This window comes from Perognathus longimembris, chromosome 1, assembly GCF_023159225.1.
Source record: "Perognathus longimembris pacificus isolate PPM17 chromosome 1, ASM2315922v1, whole genome shotgun sequence".
In the NCBI taxonomy this organism is placed as follows: domain Eukaryota; kingdom Metazoa; phylum Chordata; class Mammalia; order Rodentia; family Heteromyidae; genus Perognathus; species Perognathus longimembris.
Window position 1 is genome coordinate 130,774,022 of NC_063161.1, and position 17,662 is coordinate 130,791,683.

A 17,662-nucleotide genomic window follows, 5' to 3' on the forward strand; every position below is an offset into this window, starting at 1 on the left:
GCCATATCCCCAGCCCTCTTTGTCCATTTTTAAATTGAGTTTTTTTTTGCTAGTGTGTTGTAAGAGTTTTCTGTATATCCTAAATATAAATCCCTTATCCGATGTTATTTGTGAATATTTCCTTTCATTCTGTAGTTGTCTTTTCACTTTTAAAATGTGTCTTTGAAGCATAAAACTTTAGTTTCGTGGTGAAGTACACTTTAGTTTTTCTTTGGTTGTTGTGCATTTGGGTTGCCCTTAAGACTCCATTGCCAAATCCAAGGTCACAAAGATTTATGTGTATGTTTTATTCTCAGAATTTTATAGTTTCAGCTCTAAAATTTAGGCCTTTGATCTATTTTTGTGTTTGATGTGAAAGAAGGCTCCAACTTTGTACTTGAAAGTACATATCCCATTATCCTAGCTTGTTGAAAAGATTATTCTTTTCCACTGAGTGTTCTTGTACTTGCTTGTCTTTTTTTTTTAAGAATTGGTATTAATTTTAAATGTTTGTTAACACTTGCTAAAACTCACCAGCAAAGCTTACTTCATGGAGCACAATTTGACATTACTCCTTTTTCTAAACCAACCTCAGCAAGTTTCATTGTTCCATTTTCACACATGTACATAAGCTGTTTTGACATAAAAATGGTTCATGTTGCTACAAATTGTAGAATTTCATTCTTTGGTATGGCAGGCATGTAACTGTTACAATATTCCTTTATAATCCTTTTGAATTTTATGAGGTTGGTAATAATGTCTCTTCTTTCACTTCAGATTCTAGTAATCTAATCTATCCTTTCGTCTTCCTCTTTATTTTTAGTAATGCTTTTTTGCTTATGCTTTACTTTGTTTATTATTTAGTATTTGGCTTATAGATTTTTTGTATTCTTTTGCTTTCAAGATTTTTGTAACCTTATGTTTTAGATATCTTTAGTATATAGCACACAGTTAATTTTTTTTAATGTAGGCATGAAGAGAGAAGAATGAGGCTCAAGGGGAGTCGCTTCAAAATTCTAATGACCATGAGGCTTATGACATCAGGTATGGAGACAGAGACACTCTCAAAACACCTCCGACCTCTGCTTTGGCTCTAATCCCTCTCTCTTCTTCAGAGACTTCCTTCCATGAATAGAAAACTTAGTCTTCTCAAACATTTATTCTAAAACCTTTTCAGACATAGTTTTGTCCTTTACCTACTGTTCTTATCTCTTCATTGACAAGTTTGTTTCTGTGCTAGTATTAGGCTTAAACTCAGGGCTTAGGCACTGTTCCTTTGCCTTAGGCTGGTGCTCTGTTACTGAGCCACAGCTCCACTTTGGGTTTTCTGGTAGTTAATTGGAGACAAGAGTCTCATGGACTTTCCTGTCTGGGCTGGCTTTGAACCGTGATTCTCAAATATTGGCCTCCCGAGTAGCTAGGATTACAGGAGTGAGCTACCAGCACCTGGCTTCTGGCTTTTTTTTTTTTTTTTTTTTAAGATAGAAGGCCCTTCTATGGACTAGAAGTGGTTTTCTCTTCCCTCTGAGACCCCTCACCAATGTGTTCCTCAGCTTTCTAGGAGCTGCTGAATTTAAGGTTGACCAGGACTATTGCACTGAGTTTTTATAGACACTTATTCACAGTCCCTAGATCAAATAGCTCCCCTGAGATTGGTCCAGAGTGCTCTGTTGCTGGGCATTTCATTGCCTGATGCTGGCCCCTGGCATGCTGGAGCTCTGGGATGGCCTCCCAGATCATTAGTTAGACTGGCCTAATTGACCCATGCTACTGGTAGTTTTCATAATCAGGCAGTTTTTCTGCTGGTAGCCAAGCCCTTGGGTGTTCCTGATGGTCCCAGGTGTTTTCCCAGCACAAGCAATAGTCCAAGACCAGGTGAGAGATATCCAGTAGAAATGCAAGTTACATGTAATTTAAAATGTTCTAGTGGCTGCATTAAAGAAGTCAAATGAAAGATGGGAAATAAATTTCAATCATGCATTTTGCTTAAACAAATATACTATTATTTCAATGTGTATAAAAGATTTTTGAAAAAGTTATTAATCCTGTAATCCTAGCTACTCAGGAGAGTAAGATCTAAGATCTGAGGATTACAACTTCAAAGCCAGCTCATGCAGAAAAGTCTGTTAGATGTTTATCTCCAATAAACTACAAAAAAGCCAGAAAAAAAAGCTGTGGTTCAAGAGGTAGAGTGTTAGCTTTGAGTTAAAAAAAAGCTCAGGGACAGTGGCCAGGTCCTGAGTTCAAGCCCCACAACACAAAAGTTATGACATAGTTTCCATTCTTTTATGTTACAGACTATCTCAACTCAGCCTAGCCACAGTTCAAATGCTCAGTAGTCATATGGCCAGTACTAGCCATACTGGAAAACACTGGAAGACTATATTCCTCTCAACCATTACCAATTTTTTTCAACTTTGTGTGTATTAAAATCTTCAAACATATAGAAAGATCGAAAGAATTTTATCATGGTTAACCATACACTTAACACCTAGCTAGTACTGACAATTATTAATCATGTAATACATTTGTTTTTTTAATCATGTATCAATCTGCTTTTATGTCCATCTGTCCACATTACTTTTTTGATTATTGCCTACTTATAGAAGAATTTTTGTCTGTAAGTTTGTGCTTCATGTATATAGGGTAAATTGAGATTCCTCTCAGGAAATGAATCTCTTTGAACACTGTTCTACAAAAGCCTAATGAAGGCTGGGAATATGGCCTAGTGGCAAGAGTGCTTGCCTTGTTTGTATACATAAAGCCCTGAGTTCAATTCCCCAGCATCACATATATATAGGAAATGGCCAGAAGTGGTGCTGTGGCTCAAGTGGCAGAGTGCTAGCCTTGAGCAAAAAGAAGCCAGGGACAGTGCTCAGGCCCTGAGTCCAAGCCCAGGACTGGCAAAAAAAGAAAAAGAAAAAGAAAAAAAAAGCCTAATGAAGAGTGCTTCAAATTTTAAAGCAAATTTCTTGAAAGTTCTTTCCTTCTTCATTACTTTCTCATGCCCTGGCCTCATTTTTGTCTCCCATGGATTCACAAAAGGCACCACTTCTCTTTCTAGTTCAGCCTAGCACAACATCACACTGGGCTAAAGGTCAGCTTTTGTCAGGCAGGCCTAGGTTTGGGCTTGAGTCCAGCTCAGCCACTTGCTACCCTGTGACACAGAACAAGTGCTTTTGAACTGCACAACCGTACATGAACCACATCCCATCTGCCTGGAAGACTCTTCTTGAAAGATCCAGAACTGTCCTCCATCCTCTTTCTTTTGTCTTTCCCATCATCCTTTGGGGCCAGAGAACTATCATGGCCTCCCTCTACCTTAGGTGGCTTTCTACATTATGGGACAATGCTAAGGACTGGGGCCTCAGCTTGATTCTGTATTCCATATGTACATTTTGTACATTATGTAAAAAATGAACTATGGAACTTGAGATTAGGGACAGGAGGGGAAAAATGAGAGAAGAATTAAGGAAAGAGAAACATTGACCAAGGAGCACTGTACTCAAAACCTGATATAATCTTTTTGTATAATTCTTAATAATAATAACAATGAAACAAAATCAGTTAAATGGTTTGACTTACATGGCATTCTTTCTGTAAGAATTCAAACCACTCTCAGACAGATGCTTTGGACCAACTATGACCAAACTCATATATTTGGAAAGGCAAAATTAAAAAAGTACATTAGTCCTTTATTACCTCTATCACATACAGTAAGTCTTTCAACAGATGTTCATGGCAAGTTGTTTGCTAGTTTCACACAATCAGTATTTGTCTGGAATGCATAGTGAATTTTATCAGATGCTGTTTCCACCTGTTGGAATGGTCATGTGTCTTTGCTTTTTTTCTCATACTTACACAATTCCATCAATAGACTTAAAAACACCAGTCCTGCTTCACATGTCTAGAATAAACTTTGTTTGTAATGTATTCTGCTGGCTATATAGGTCACATCTGTTAGAGCTGTGAGAGTTGTTACTTGTGTTTTGTGCTGTTAGTTGTCAGCTTTGGTATCACAGTTTCTTCAGTTTGGAAAATTAAATTAAGTTTAAAAATAAGACCTGTTGTCTCTATTCTTTAACTCAAACTCCTTCTACTGTTTGTAGGATGTAATTTTTTTAAATAGAGATTTTTATTTTAGAGTGATACTAGGCTTGCAGCACAATTGGGTGATAGCTACAGAGATTTTCTGACAGTGCTCCACAGCATAGATGTGTATTTGTCCCAGCTACCTTGCCATGTGTCTATCACCTGAGCCCATGGTTTCCATTGGGCTCACTTGTGGTGTGGTACATCCTATCTATTTTGACAAATGTATAATGACATGTATCTTCTATTGTATGTCTTAAAAATAGGGCCAGACATGATGTCAAATCCCAGCGCTTGGGAGGCTGAAGCAGGAGGTTTGAGACCAGTCTGGTCTACATAGCAAGTTTGAGAGCAACTTGGGCTATCTTGTAAGATCACCTCAGGTACCCCTTCTGGATACCACATATTCATCTCTCTCTCCCCCAAATGCCTGGCCACTTTGACTGTTTCCAGAGTTTGGTCTTTGTCAGGATGTCATACAGTTGGAGTTGTACAGTATGAAATCTTTTTAGATTGGTTTCTTCCATGTAGTAAAATGCATTTCAGTTTCTTCCATGTGACTTCTTATGAATTGATAGCTTTTCTTTTTTCTTTCTTTTTTTTTTTTTAGTGTTGAATTCTATTCCATTGTCTGGATGCAGCACAAAGTACTTCTCACTCATCTACTGAAGGGTATCTTGGCCACTTCTAAGTTTTGACAATAATGAATAAAGCTGCTATACACATCTGTGAGCAAGTTTTTATAAATATGTGTCCAACTTACGTGGGTAAATTCTAATAAGTGCATTGTTGCATGATATGGCAGAATGTGTTCAGTTTTTAATGAAACCATCAAACTTTGTATGGCATCATAGCAATTTGCTTTTCTCTCCTAGTGTTCATTTTTCACCTGGTCCTACTGAGCTGAGCTAACCTCTTTTAATGGTTTGCTTTGTACTCAGTGTACTTCATTGGAAAGCTTATTTGGGACAGAGCATTCTTTACTTTAATGATTGTTTTTGCATGGGCTCTGATCTCTATTTCTGGTATGTTTATCCAAGTATATGTTACTTTTTTTTTTTTTTTTTTTTTTTTTTTTTTTTTTTTTTGGCCAGTCCTGGGCCTTGGACTCAGGGCCTGAGCACTGTCCCTGGCTTCTTCCCGCTCAAGGCTAGCACTCTGCCACTTGAGCCACAGCGCCGCTTCTGGCCGTTTTTCTGTATATGTGGTGCTGGGGAATCGAACCTAGGGCCTCATGTATCCGAGGCAGGCACTCTTGCCACTAGGCTATATCCCCAGCCAAGTATATGTTACTTTTGGACCTTTCTTTTCTCTATCTCTGTTTGCCCACCTGCCTGCCTGCCTGTCTGTCACCATCAAAATAAATTTCCAGTCCCATCCATCTCTTTTAGTATCATTTCCCCACTAAGTTATAAGGAGAGGTCTCAAAACAGGGTTTCTTGATTTAGTTTTCAAAATAAAAAGAGAATTTGTTCATATATAGATCCATCTTTGGAATGTTACTTAGAATACAAATGTGGGGATTTTACTGTTTCTTAGATATAACTCAAGGAACAGGTTATAATGACTAGTATACTCGATCATTTGTCTAATAGTTTTTCTATTTGCTCACTTTATGGAGGGACTTAGATGTTTGCTTGGGATAGGGATTTGAAATGGGTTCTAGAAAAGACTATATAGATCATTTCCAAGCATGTTAATTAGACACAATGGAGAACAAGTTTATGGTTTCATTTCCAAATTAATTTCCTATTCAACCATTGCTTGTGTAGGGGAAAGTTTCAGAGAAGAGAAATTTGCTGTGCTGTACCTCTTCTTTGTAAGATATGCCAGGAGTGTCCTCTTTGTTAGTTGCAAGAGAGTCAAAGTTAGAAATCTGTGGGCTTGTGTCCTTGCTTTTGTCTCAGGCCAAAAGATAGTACAGCTTCTCTGAGAACAAACACTAGTTCTCAAGGTCACTGGATGTTTCCTGTTGGAGGACCTTGTGGGCCAGCAATGTGACTCTACTGGTAGCCTTTATAGAATAGTATTCTCCTACTTTTAATTGTTTGGTCATTTCAGTGGCATTTTGGAGGGATTCAATGCATAGATTCAGATAGGTCTATAAAGAAAATCTGGACACTAGAAGGTGGTGTGTGTGTGTGTGTGTGTGTGTGTGTGTGTGTGTGTGTGTGTGTATTTAGTGCCAGTTCTGGGGCTTGAACTCAGGGCCTAGATGCTATTCCTGAGCTTTTGGGCTCTACCCACTAGAGCCACAGCTCCACTTCTGACTTTTTGGTGGTTAGTTGGAGATGAGAGTCTCATAGACTTTTCTGCTTGGGTTAGGTTTGAACCTCTGTCCTCAGATCTCAGCATCCTAAGAAGCTAGGATTACAAGTGTGAGCCACCTGAGCCCATCTGGGTACTAGAAGTTTTGCTAGGTCTGAGTACAGAAGAGATTTATTTAGTGTCACCACTAGGTGGTGCCACCAATTAGTGAAAACAATGTGGTTGCCATTGCTTACTAACCAAGGACAACCCCGGCCAGTATAAGCACATTTTTGTGAGCTTGTTTGGAGCATGCATGTTCATGTGAATATGTACATGAGTGTGTGAATGTGCCTATAGAATATGGTGGTTTACGATTATGCATGTGCATGCCTGGTACATGTGTGGGTCAGGCATGCTGGGAAGTGTGTGGTTGAAGTGGAATAGCAGGAGCTTCAAAAGGCTTACCCAACCAGCCATGTGTTCTGGAACTCTGGTTCTCTGTGGAGAAGGCTGAGTGTGGAGTGTGCAGAAGAGAGAAACAGCTCTGCAGAAAAAATATAAAAACAAAACCACAGGGAAGTTTTTCTGAACAACTTAAAACTTAGCCACCAGTCCTGTGAACCTGTCTAACTAGACCTCCATTTAACTACTCGCCATTCAAAATTATCATTAAAATGTCCAAATAATTAAAAGAAAAGTACTATTCCACACTGGAAATTACTAGTCACTTCCAAAGTCCTGGAGACAGTAGCTTAATTGCTTAGAGCATCTACTAAAACATTCACCTTGGGGTCCTATCTTCAGTCTAGAAGGTAGAGATAGAGGGATCCCCCTTAATCCCTGCCCCCCAGGCTTCCCTACATGGACACATCCCATTGGGGAGGGCAGCCTCTCATGACACTAGTGGTGCTACACTAGCCTACAGAGCTGGGGACTCCAGCAAATCCCTTCCCTTCTTTGGCCTTGGTTTTCATATTTCTCCTCAGGGCTGGGCCTGGGTGGTTTCCAGGGCCCACGGTGCTTACTAAATTTCTTCAGTTATGCAGACTAGGGCTGGATTTGCCTGCTGTGCCCTGGAGGCTCCCTGAACAAGTTCAGAAAAGGGGAACATCCACTCTAACGCACACACCTTCCTTTCCCCCCGACCCCACCCCCACCCCACCGGCCTCCCAGAAGATTCCTCCTTAATTCCCCCATAGGAAAGTCATTCTACTCCCAGGGCCCCAGAGCTCTGCAGAAGCATCATTAAAAGTTCAAGTGGCTTCTCCCAAGGGCAAGAGAAGCCCCAGGATTCACTAGACCTGTCCCCCGAGTCCAATTTGTGGAAAGGAAATGTTTAGCCTTTTGAGCCCAGGAAGAATTTCATAAGAGTTTGAGGTCTCCCTAAGAGAAAGTGGCTGAGCCTGAGGTCAGAGGGGAAAGGGTCCCTGGAGGTCACCTCTACTGGGGAACCTTTACAGAAGTGGGAACAGTCTGTGGGAGGGGAAGGGTTCTGCCCAGGACAGGGCTGAGTTGCAACAGAGTTGAGAGCCAGCCTTTTAGCTTCAGCCAGCCTTCCTTTGGGTGGCAGGAAGATGGGCATTTGCCAGGAGGATCCAGGAGGAAGGGACTGGGGGACTCAGCCTGGAGGACCTCTGCAGAACCCAGGGACAGAGCTGGTGCTTTGGGGAGGCCCTGCTGCATATGAACAAGAGCTTTGGGCTGCATATGAACAATCAGCAAAAGACCCTAGGCTCTGAGGTCACTTCCTCATCCTCTGAGGTCACTCCCTCATCTGCCTGGGTCATACCTCCCTTGGACAGTGAAAGGTTCCCTGGGCTCTGAGGTCACTTCCACAGATGCTGCGGCCATCCCCTCCTCTCCCCTTCCCTATATAGTCTCTGTCCACCTTAAGTTCTTTCTCTGCACACGAGCACCTGGTATGGGCTGGCATTTTGGCTTTCCCACATAACTCTCTTCTGCCTGAGCCATGCATGGAGGTCTCTTTTCACAACACTTACACCAACAAGTCAGCAGCAGCTGGAAGGGTCCCTAGGGAGACAGGAAGCCCCTGTTCCTCCATCTGTGAATTGGAGAGAACAAGGGCTTGACTGTGAACAGAGGGGGTTTAGGAGGGGAAGAGAACTGCAGATTCTGCCTAAGTCCTCCACCAGGCAGGAATGTCATGGTGGCTGAGGCTTCAGGACAGGTGTCACACAGGAATCCAATCGCGAGACACAGAAAAGCCACATCTTGAGAGGTTGAATTGGGTATCTTTATTAAAAAGCTGGTGACCGCAGGTAGACTCCCGTCTCAAGGACCTGCATCTCCGAATGTAGCTTGCACAAGTCCAACAGAAGCAGACCATATAGGGGAACACTCAGAGACAAGCAAAGCAAACTATTTAGGGAAATACTCACAAGTGAGCATTCTCTGTAGCAAAGCTTTGGGCTAACCAGTATGACATCTGCAATGTACAGACTGGCCCATCTCACCTCTAGGCCTTCCAGAGCTGAGTGGAAAGCCGCCCTTCCCTCCCCCAGCAAGGTGCCAAGATGGCTGTGAGAACAAGGCAATGGTAGACCCAGTATCCTTATTATGAAGGGAAGCAGGGAAGGAGTAAGGAGTCTGCTACTCATGGCCCCTTGAGACTGTTGACCTAGGAGCCTGGAACCTGGACTGGGCTCTGGTCTGGCTGAACTCGGCTGCTTCCTTCCGGCCTCTTAGTAACTGAGGGCTGATCACTGACCTTCTAGTTTCTAGGCGCTGCAGAAAAAGGGACCACTTTCCTGGATGAGAAAGGCTGCCATCAGTCTCTCAGAGCAACTAAGGCAACTTGAGCTTCCAATGACTTACTTTGCAGGACTTTGCTGGTGATAGTGAAATATCATACTGGATCTAAATCAAGCCATCTTGTCTTAACTGCCATCTTGGTGTCTTAATAGATGGTGGGGACTTTTCACTCAGTTCTAAAAACTCTAGAGGTAAAATAGGTCACTCTTTGACTTATAAATGTGCCTTGGTGTTTAGCTCCTGGAAACTCTTGCTCTAGGTAATTCTTTTTTTTTTTTGGCCAGTCCTGGGGCTTGGACTCAGGGCCTGAGCACTGTCCCTGGTTTCTTTTTGCTCAAGGCTAGCAAGCACTCTGCCACTTGCGCCACAGCGCCACTTCTGGCCATTTTCTGTATATGTGGTGCTGGGGCCTCATATATGAGGCAGGCACTCTTGCCACTAGGCCATATCCCCAGCCCTCTAGGTAATTCTTGCCTCAAGCCTTGAATCGTTCCACCTAGCTTGCTCTACTTCTGTAGACATGTTTTCGGTTAGTTCCTCATACCAATTATATGATTTTTACCTTCATAAGCTTTGTATTAACTGCATTCAAGGCTGCAAGTTCTTTGGGACATGAGTCCACTCCCAGTCACTGGCTTTGTAATAAAGACTCCAGATTCAACCTCTCAAAATGTGGTTTTTAGGCCTTGCCCTTGGCAGGCAGCTCCTATCCAAACAGGCCTCGCCCACAGTTCCTGGCTGCTCTCCAACCAGCAAGAGTGGAGCCAACGCAGTTCTGTGACTGAGGACTGAGCAAGAGGCTGCAGAAGGGGAGGAAGCAACTTGGAGCCACTGAGCAAGAGGGACTGCCAAGCTTCCAGATGCTGGGCCTCCTAGGGAACGTGACACTCGTGGGCTGGCTCACCTGTGCTGCAGTGGCTCTGCTGCTGCTGCTGCTGCTGCTGGCTACCTGTCTTTTCCATGGACCACGAGACCATGATGTGGAGAGGAATCGCCCAGCTGCAGGGGGAAACCGGGTCCGGCAAGCCCAACCTTGGTTCTTTCAGGGCCGGGGCCGGGGTCCCCTAAGAACCTTTCATTCTCGCTATCACCTGCATCATGTGTCTCATGTGCCTAGAGCAGGCCTCCATCACCAGCAGCCCCACCTGCAGCATCACAGTCTCTTCCACCACCACCATCATCACCATCACCATGCTCATACAGCCCGCCGCTGATGCCCGTGGATGACGGCTGCCTCTATTCTGCCTGCTGTCTATCAGTCAGACGAGTGAACACTGATGTTTGTGTTTCTGGGGAGAATGATGGATATATGGTCCTGGGCCCTGATCAGACTTCATTTGTAGACTACGCCGCCCTACTACAAAGCAGAGAACTGAGACCACCTGGGGTGACCCTGTGAACACTGTAGGGTTCAGAAGTGGGGAACAGGGTTGCCTGTACATCCTACCTTGGTGGTTCCATAGGTAACAAGCATGTATGGCAGAGCCTGCACAGAGGTGAATATGAACAGCTCATCTGATTTCCTTCCTTCCTTCCTTCCTTCCTCTATCTCTTTCTCTGCCTCTCTTTTCTTTCTTTCATTAACTTCCTTCTTTCTGTGTGCCAATACTGGGGCTTGAACTCAGGATCTCATACTCTGCTCATAACTAGCACTCAACCACTTGAACCACACTTCCATGTCCATCTTTTTGCAGGTTAGTTCATGTCCCTCAGATTTGTCTGAGTTGGCTTTGAACCTTGATTCTCAAATCTCAGTCTCCTGAGTAGCTGGACTTGTAGGCGTGAGCCACCCCTGGCCAGCCTCGTCTGACTTTCATCATGTGGCCACGGGCCTCTGGCAGGTGGGAAGATGGAGAATGGGAGGATGCCTTTCTGGTGTGGAGAAGGCAGTGTGGGGCTGCGGGGTCTGAGCACTGGCAATGAGCTACAAGAAATAACAAGGTACCACAAAGCTTCTGGGGAAATCCTCCTGAATTCAGCAAGTTGGGAGAGCAGGAGCCATCGGATCTGTGTCTGCGTTGCCCTGGGACCTCCTTCTGGAATGACAACCTATTTAACAGGAATTGGGTCCAGCATTTGCCAAAAGCACTGACTCTTCACCTGGGCCTGCAAATGTCAAAAAGGGTAAGGAGAAGCAGGACAAAAGCTTGGAATCCTTGACTCCATTTTGTCTTTGCTCAGCCATTTTCTCCTGCAGCTACCTTCTCTTGTAACAAGAGTAGAAACGGCTCCCCAGCCTCCGTGACTTTCTGATTAATCAGGACCAGACTTGACTTGCCCAATCCTGAGATGATGGTCAATATGATTGTATCTCTGACCACCTGACCATGGGACTACCATTGTAACTATGATTGTTTAATAGTGATGTGTACCTTCTGCCCTGGTTCTCCCCCTGCATAAACCTAAGGCTTGTGTCTGTACCCTGAAGACAGGCTGAGGTGCTTACTTTGCCTCATTCTTCAGCACACCTGGGCTGCAGAATAAATCTTTCTTTGCCTTTCACCACTACTTGTCTCTTTACTTGGTATATTGTTGGAAGTGGCCATATCTGACATGGTGGAACCCCTAAAGTTGGGCCTGTGTCCTAGGACCCCCATTATAGCTAGGATTCGGGTTTGACTGTGATTGGGAAAGTGGGTGGGCCCTTTCTGGGTGTCTTCCCCACCCCCACCCCAAGGATTCAGTTTGCAAAAAGCTTTCCTCCAGAAGGGCTGTGGGGAGGGGGGGTGGGGAGGGAGACAGTCAGGACCACAAAGGGGGGGGGGTTGAGGCCACTTGGGGGTTGTTCTTCTGGGCTCTATCTCCAGTGCCCTTTCTAGTCTCAGTCCAGTGCAGACTAAATTCTGGGACTCTCAAAAGGCCCGCCCATGGGCTGCATTGAATTTAGTGTTTCTTTGATAAGTGGGTGCATTTTTTATCCAGCCAGCCTGCTCCCCAGATGCCTGCATGTGATCCTGTGGTCTAGAAGGAAAGAAGCACAGGGATTATTTAGCTGCTTGGGTGCAGTATGGTCTTAGGAGAGTATATCCCTCTTCTGGGTCCCAACTTCTTGCCCACTAAAATGGAATGGGTAATAGGGGCTCCTTCCTGCCAAAGCCAGGGGGTATTGCTCTCAGATGCTCTCTAAAGAGCTGGCGGAGCCCACAGAGAGGAAGGAAATGTTCTGAGGCCTTCACTCTGTCCCTGGGAGCAGGAGGAAATGGAGACCAGGCAAGGCTCAGCAGGGAGGGGATGGGGAACCAGCCAGCAAGCCAGGGGCCTAGTGACTCACAGGAATACAATGTTCTCTTTCCTGTTTCCCAGTGGTTTCTTTTTTTGAGGACTGGGGCAAGAGTGAAGTCGGTGGGATGGAGGATTCAAACTGACAGCCATACTAGACGGCTGGGATGAGAAAGTGGACCGTAGGCCCTACAGATTGTTGATGTTTCACTCTGCAATGTCCTTCAAATCCAGCTTTCCTTCTCCTGGCTCCCACACCAGCGGCCTCAGGTCTGCCCACCACAGGCCCTGCCCCTAATTTTACAAAGCAATCAAAGGAGGCGAAGAGTTTTCCTCCAGTCTCAGAAGTGGAAAAGGAAACCTGTACAGGGCTGGCCAATTGTCATTAATAGCCAATTAAAAATGTGGAACGACTCTTACCAGCAGTGTCTTACCTACAGTGTCTTGTGTGCCCACAAAGAACAAGCAAAGAGAAGCAATCATGCTCAAAACCAGTCCCCATCACCTGAATTTATTACTAGGCCCTGTTGGAGACTCAATAGGACACTGTAGGCACCTTGATCAGTACATCAAGTCAGCTTCTCTCCATTTCTGGTTGCCCCAGTGACAACAAATAACCTGAGGTGTCTGGCTTTCTGTGCCTGTGGGAAGGGAGGGGCCCACCCTATGGGTAGAAAAGGGAAAGCATGAGAACATTTGCTCACAGAGCATTGCTTCTCTCATGCTGTGTGTAGCTTGGTTCCTAATGCCAGTACAAAAGTTCTCTTGGGCTTTGGAGATATTGGAAAGGCCCCAAGTTGTGTGATTGGGGCCAGCCAGACTTCTGCCATCTCTGGGCCTTGGCACCTTGAGTGGCAAAACTATAGAATCGGGCAATGTCTCTAAAAAGTACCTAGTGTGGGGGAGGGGCCTTACCATGGCAGCAACATCATGGGCTGCAAGGAAGCTATGAGCATGCGCTGGCTATTCAGGCAGACACCTGCAATGACTGGTTTTCACCCAGACTCCTAAATGGAAGTGGTGGGTTAGAAGGGGTGGCCAGGTTTGTTTTTCAAAGTCAAGATGGAGATCCTTCTGGCAGAATTTTCCAGGGACCTGAGCCAAAGCTCACCTCCCTGAACCTTCTCCAGAGAGAGCAGAGTGGAAATGACCTTGGGGCATGTGTGGGGGCAGGGAGAGTAGTGGGTCCTCTATCACAATTGGAGGAAGGGATTCAGGAAGTACTCACAGCTGCTCTACCATCCTGGAGCCAAGTTCCAGGCAGGACCAGTTGCAGAATCCAGGGAGGAGTGTCAGGCCCCCTACAGCAGCCATCAGACAAGGAGCCACAGTATCAGGGATAGCTGGGGTTGGCCCTCAGGGCCTTCAGGGTAAGTCTTCTCAGCCCCTAGTGGGAGGGGTGGGACTAGGCTGCTAGGAAATAGGGCTAGACGTGGTTCATCTGGATGAGAGAACCCCATCGCTTGTAATTGAAAGGGCCAGAGCAAGCTTGTTCCACTGTAAGCCACAGGCTCCACCCCATGTAAACAAAGGAGGGCAAAAGCAATAAGCTCTCCCCATCTCAGTCCCTGCTTAAACCCCCTGACACACATAGTGACCTGTGAACACTCCCCCACTTCCGCCTCAGCTTTGCCCAGAGCTATCACTTGCCTTTCCTTGCACCTTTGTCTCTGTCCCCAGCACCAGGTCAGGGCCTGGGGGAGGCAGCACAGCAGTAGACTCTAGGACTGGCCCAAGGTCCCTCTAGGGGAGGAGCCAGGCTCTTCCCCCTCATCCTCCGGGGATCTTACGAATATGCTCTATCTCTCTTATCTCCAGTTGTCACAGAGGACCAGGGCTGGCTGGCTCCCTCCTTCTCCCCACCCACTCCTTGTCCAGAGAGCCTTGTGTTTACATCTTCTGTGACAGTGCTTCTTCTAGAAGCGGCCAGTGTGACAGCTCTGGAGAAAATAGTACAGAGCTCATCTGAGATCCCAGCAAGAAGACTTGATGGGGATGACTGATGGCCTAAGGGGGCTCATCTGAGGACCTTGAACCAGCATCTGAGAAGACCAAGGAGGAGAAGCTGTCCAGCACGAGGGCTCACGAACCCCATCCTCGTTCTTGAATGGAGAGCTAAGGTTCTGAAACCACCCACGTTGCTCTGACGTCAGGTGCCACAGGGGTCACAGACCATGGAAACGGTGGTGATTGGGATGGTGGCAGTACTGTTTGTGGTCACTGTGACCATCACCTGCATCCTCTGCTGCTTCAGCTATGACTCAAAGACGCAGGATCTTCAGGGGGGCCCTGGCCACAGCTTCACGGTGGCCACATTTCACCAAGAAGCTTCTCTTTTCACAGTGCCTGGTCGCGAAGTGTTGAGTGCTGGAGACTTCTGGACCATCATGTGAGGTGAACAATCCCCCAGGCTTTGCCCTGCTCATGGGTCAGACCATGTATTTCTCCACAAGTCTTCCTTGGTATCCCACTCTTCTCAGGCTTTCTCTCCTGCGCTTCCCTTCCGGTACCCACAAACTTCCTTCTTCTCCCCTCCTGGCTTGCTATGTCCTCCTACCTGGGAGATCTGAGGTGTTAGAACCAGGTGAGACTCTGGTCTAAGCTCTGTTCAGAGAAGCTCTACCTACAGGCGGGAGGCTCAGAATGGGCCTGTGGAAGTGTGGACAGACCCAATGTGGTATGGCATGGTGGGCCAGCTCTGTGAATATAAACTGTATATGCATTGACAACAAGGCCCTCTGCGACTGGTTTTTATCACCACCCAAGGAAGGACACCCTCTAGCAGATATTTTAAGGAGGCATCTATTTTTCCCCTGAGTATTTTTTGAAGACATCACCAATGTCCAGCCCTGAGACTGGCCCCTGCCAGTTGCCTGAAATCAGCCCTGACCTTCTGGAAAGAGCCTTGCTTCCTGGGAACGAGTGATTTATTTGATCACTGAGAAGGTATATCCTTTTATGGAGTTTTCCAAATCGGGTTCGGAAAATCACAAAAGGAAAACAGAAGAGAAAAGTCAGTCTTAGAAAGTACGAGATGTTTTTCTTAACAGGAAAGTGGAAAAGACGACTTTCAAACATGTTTTGATGGAGACTTTATATTAATCAATTCTAACAGGTTGCTTCTTCTATTCCTAGCGAATGTGAGTGATTGGCGTCAGCTTGGAAAGATAGAAAAATCATGAACTCTTTGAAAGATAATTCCCCAAAAAGCTAAAATGTGATGTTACATTCAGAGCATGTAACAAAGCCCCCGTGGTTGCTACAAATAAAGGGACATTTAGTTTTTATTAATAGAAAGTCTGTTTTCTCTTTGCCCACGGAACAAATGCTGTGCCATACTTTACAAGTATGGTTTGAAGAGTGCAAAATTATGAGCCCCTCTGGCTTATCCATCTGCATCCAGGACCCGCCTGTTGAGTGGAGCAGCGTGAGCCTGAGCATCTCAGAAGGGCTGCCCTGCTACATGGCTGCCACAAGAAAGACCCAGAGAGAGGAGGGGTTGGAAAGTTACACAAAAAGAAGTGAGGCTGGGCTGGGAATATGGCCTAGTGGTAGAGAACTTCACAACATATACAAAAAATAGCCAGAAGTGGCACTGTAGCTCAAGGGGTAGAGTGCTAGCCTTGAGCAAAAAGAAGCCAGGGACAGTGCTCAGGCCCTGAGTTCAAGGTCCAGGACTGGCAAAAAAAAAAGAGTGAGGCTGACAGAAGGGCCTGGGGCCTGGGGCCTGGGCTAGGATGGAAAGGAGCTGGCTGCAGGGGAAGAGAACCACTGTGGTTTCATCCTCTCCAGGTGAACACCCAAATCTAATGCCAATTGGGGTAAACACCTGTGCAGGAGTTGATCAAGAAGTCCACTTGTGAGGCAGGCCCTTAATATCCCCTCACCTTTTCTCTGAGAGTGCCTGCACTAAGGGTTTGTCCCCAGACACACAAAGTAGGCCTCTATACCTGGGGAAGGCCCTGAAGTCCTTCCTGGAAAAGGGGACTCCATAGACAGACACTTGGGGTGAAAGGGCAGGGGTTCTCATCCCATAGGCATCTAGACTGATCAGAGGTGGGTAAGCACATTCAGACAACAGGAGGCCTGGGTGGGGAGAGAGCAAGGTGCAGGGTCTCAGAGATGAGGAGAATAGGTCTCCTCCTCCTCTGCCCTCAGGCAGAATGAGTTCTACTCTGAGCTCTCCTCAGTTGGAGCCCCTGTCCTGTTTGGTCACAATCCCCCTCAGGATAGTCTCTCTAGGTTTGAATGATGGCACTGAAAACAAATCAGAGGTGGACAGAGCCTGGCTTTCCTCTGTGGGGTGTGGGCAAACCGGTTCACTTGTTCATCTCCCCCACCCCCGTGAACTGTGCCCACCCACTCATCTACCCACTACCATTCATCCATGTACTCCATCCAGGCACATACTTACATGCCCACCCTCACATCCATCTACCTCATGTGTTTTTTCATTTATTCTATCTTTCATCCATTCTGTCCTCCACCCCTCCATTTAAAGAACACAGACTGAGCAATGATGGAGTCCTAGGTACTACAGGGAAGATGAGACTCTATCAGACCTACACCTGGTTCTAGCCCACCTGGAACCTCTGGGTGAGGCAGCAATGACATGCTCTGGGGGCTCATGGGAGGGAGAGCTGGGAGCAGGGAAACCTGGGAGAAGGAGGTCTTTGAGCTGGACTGAAAGAAGAGGAGGAACTTCAAAAAGAAGAATTGAGGAGAAGGAGCCAAGAGGTGATGGTGTGTGCTTATATATAATCCCAGCACTCAAGAGCAGAGGCAAGTTCGAGGCCAGCCTGGGCTGGCTTCTGAAGGAGGTACTTTTCCCTGCATTTGGCCTCTATGTTTCCAGCAATACACGCTGGAGGCATGTTACTTGTCAAGCTGGGCAGGTATGTTGTAAGGGCATTGACTCCTACTGCTGAGGCCCAGGAGAGGTGGCTCCTACAGCAGGAGCTGAAGGAAGACTGGAGATCTTGGGGAATTGAGGAACTGACCCTGAAGAGCAGGAGTTTAAGAAGAGATGGTGGTTATGATGATCAAATGGAAAAGAGGGTTGAGAAGAGTCAGGAGAAAGCATAGGGGCTTGCATTGGGGCAGAGAGCCATGGGAATGGGATCACTAGATTTAATCATCACAAAAGCCAAAAGTGCCCATGAATTTCCATTTCAGATAATTTTTAGTACAAAGTATTTGAGACATAAATGAAGACATTGTTTGTTGTCTGACATAAAGTGTCATTTGTCACCCTGCATTTTTACCTGGCAAGTGTAGGGGGCCAGAGTGAGTGGTTCTGAGAGGCTGGGTCAGTGGATGACCGGGTCAGTGTTGGGGACTGCTGAGAGGT

General features: G+C 46.0%; 2 protein-coding genes across 2 annotated transcripts; both read left to right on the top strand.

Annotated features, from left to right (window-relative positions):
• The first annotated feature begins 9,805 nt into the window (after positions 1-9,805).
• Positions 9,806-14,772, top strand: Hrct1 (histidine rich carboxyl terminus 1). The gene is made up of 2 exons (XM_048332504.1): positions 9,806-10,589; positions 14,656-14,772. The coding sequence occupies exon 1, from the start codon at positions 9,954-9,956 to the stop codon at positions 10,305-10,307; it is 354 nt and encodes a 117-aa protein (XP_048188461.1). The 5' UTR covers positions 9,806-9,953; the 3' UTR covers positions 10,308-10,589; positions 14,656-14,772.
• On the top strand, positions 13,701-14,705 carry Spaar (small regulatory polypeptide of amino acid response). Its single transcript, XM_048332623.1, has one exon. The coding sequence runs from the start codon at positions 14,487-14,489 to the stop codon at positions 14,703-14,705; it is 219 nt and encodes a 72-aa protein (XP_048188580.1). The 5' UTR covers positions 13,701-14,486.
• Positions 14,773-17,662: the final 2,890 nt, after the last annotated feature.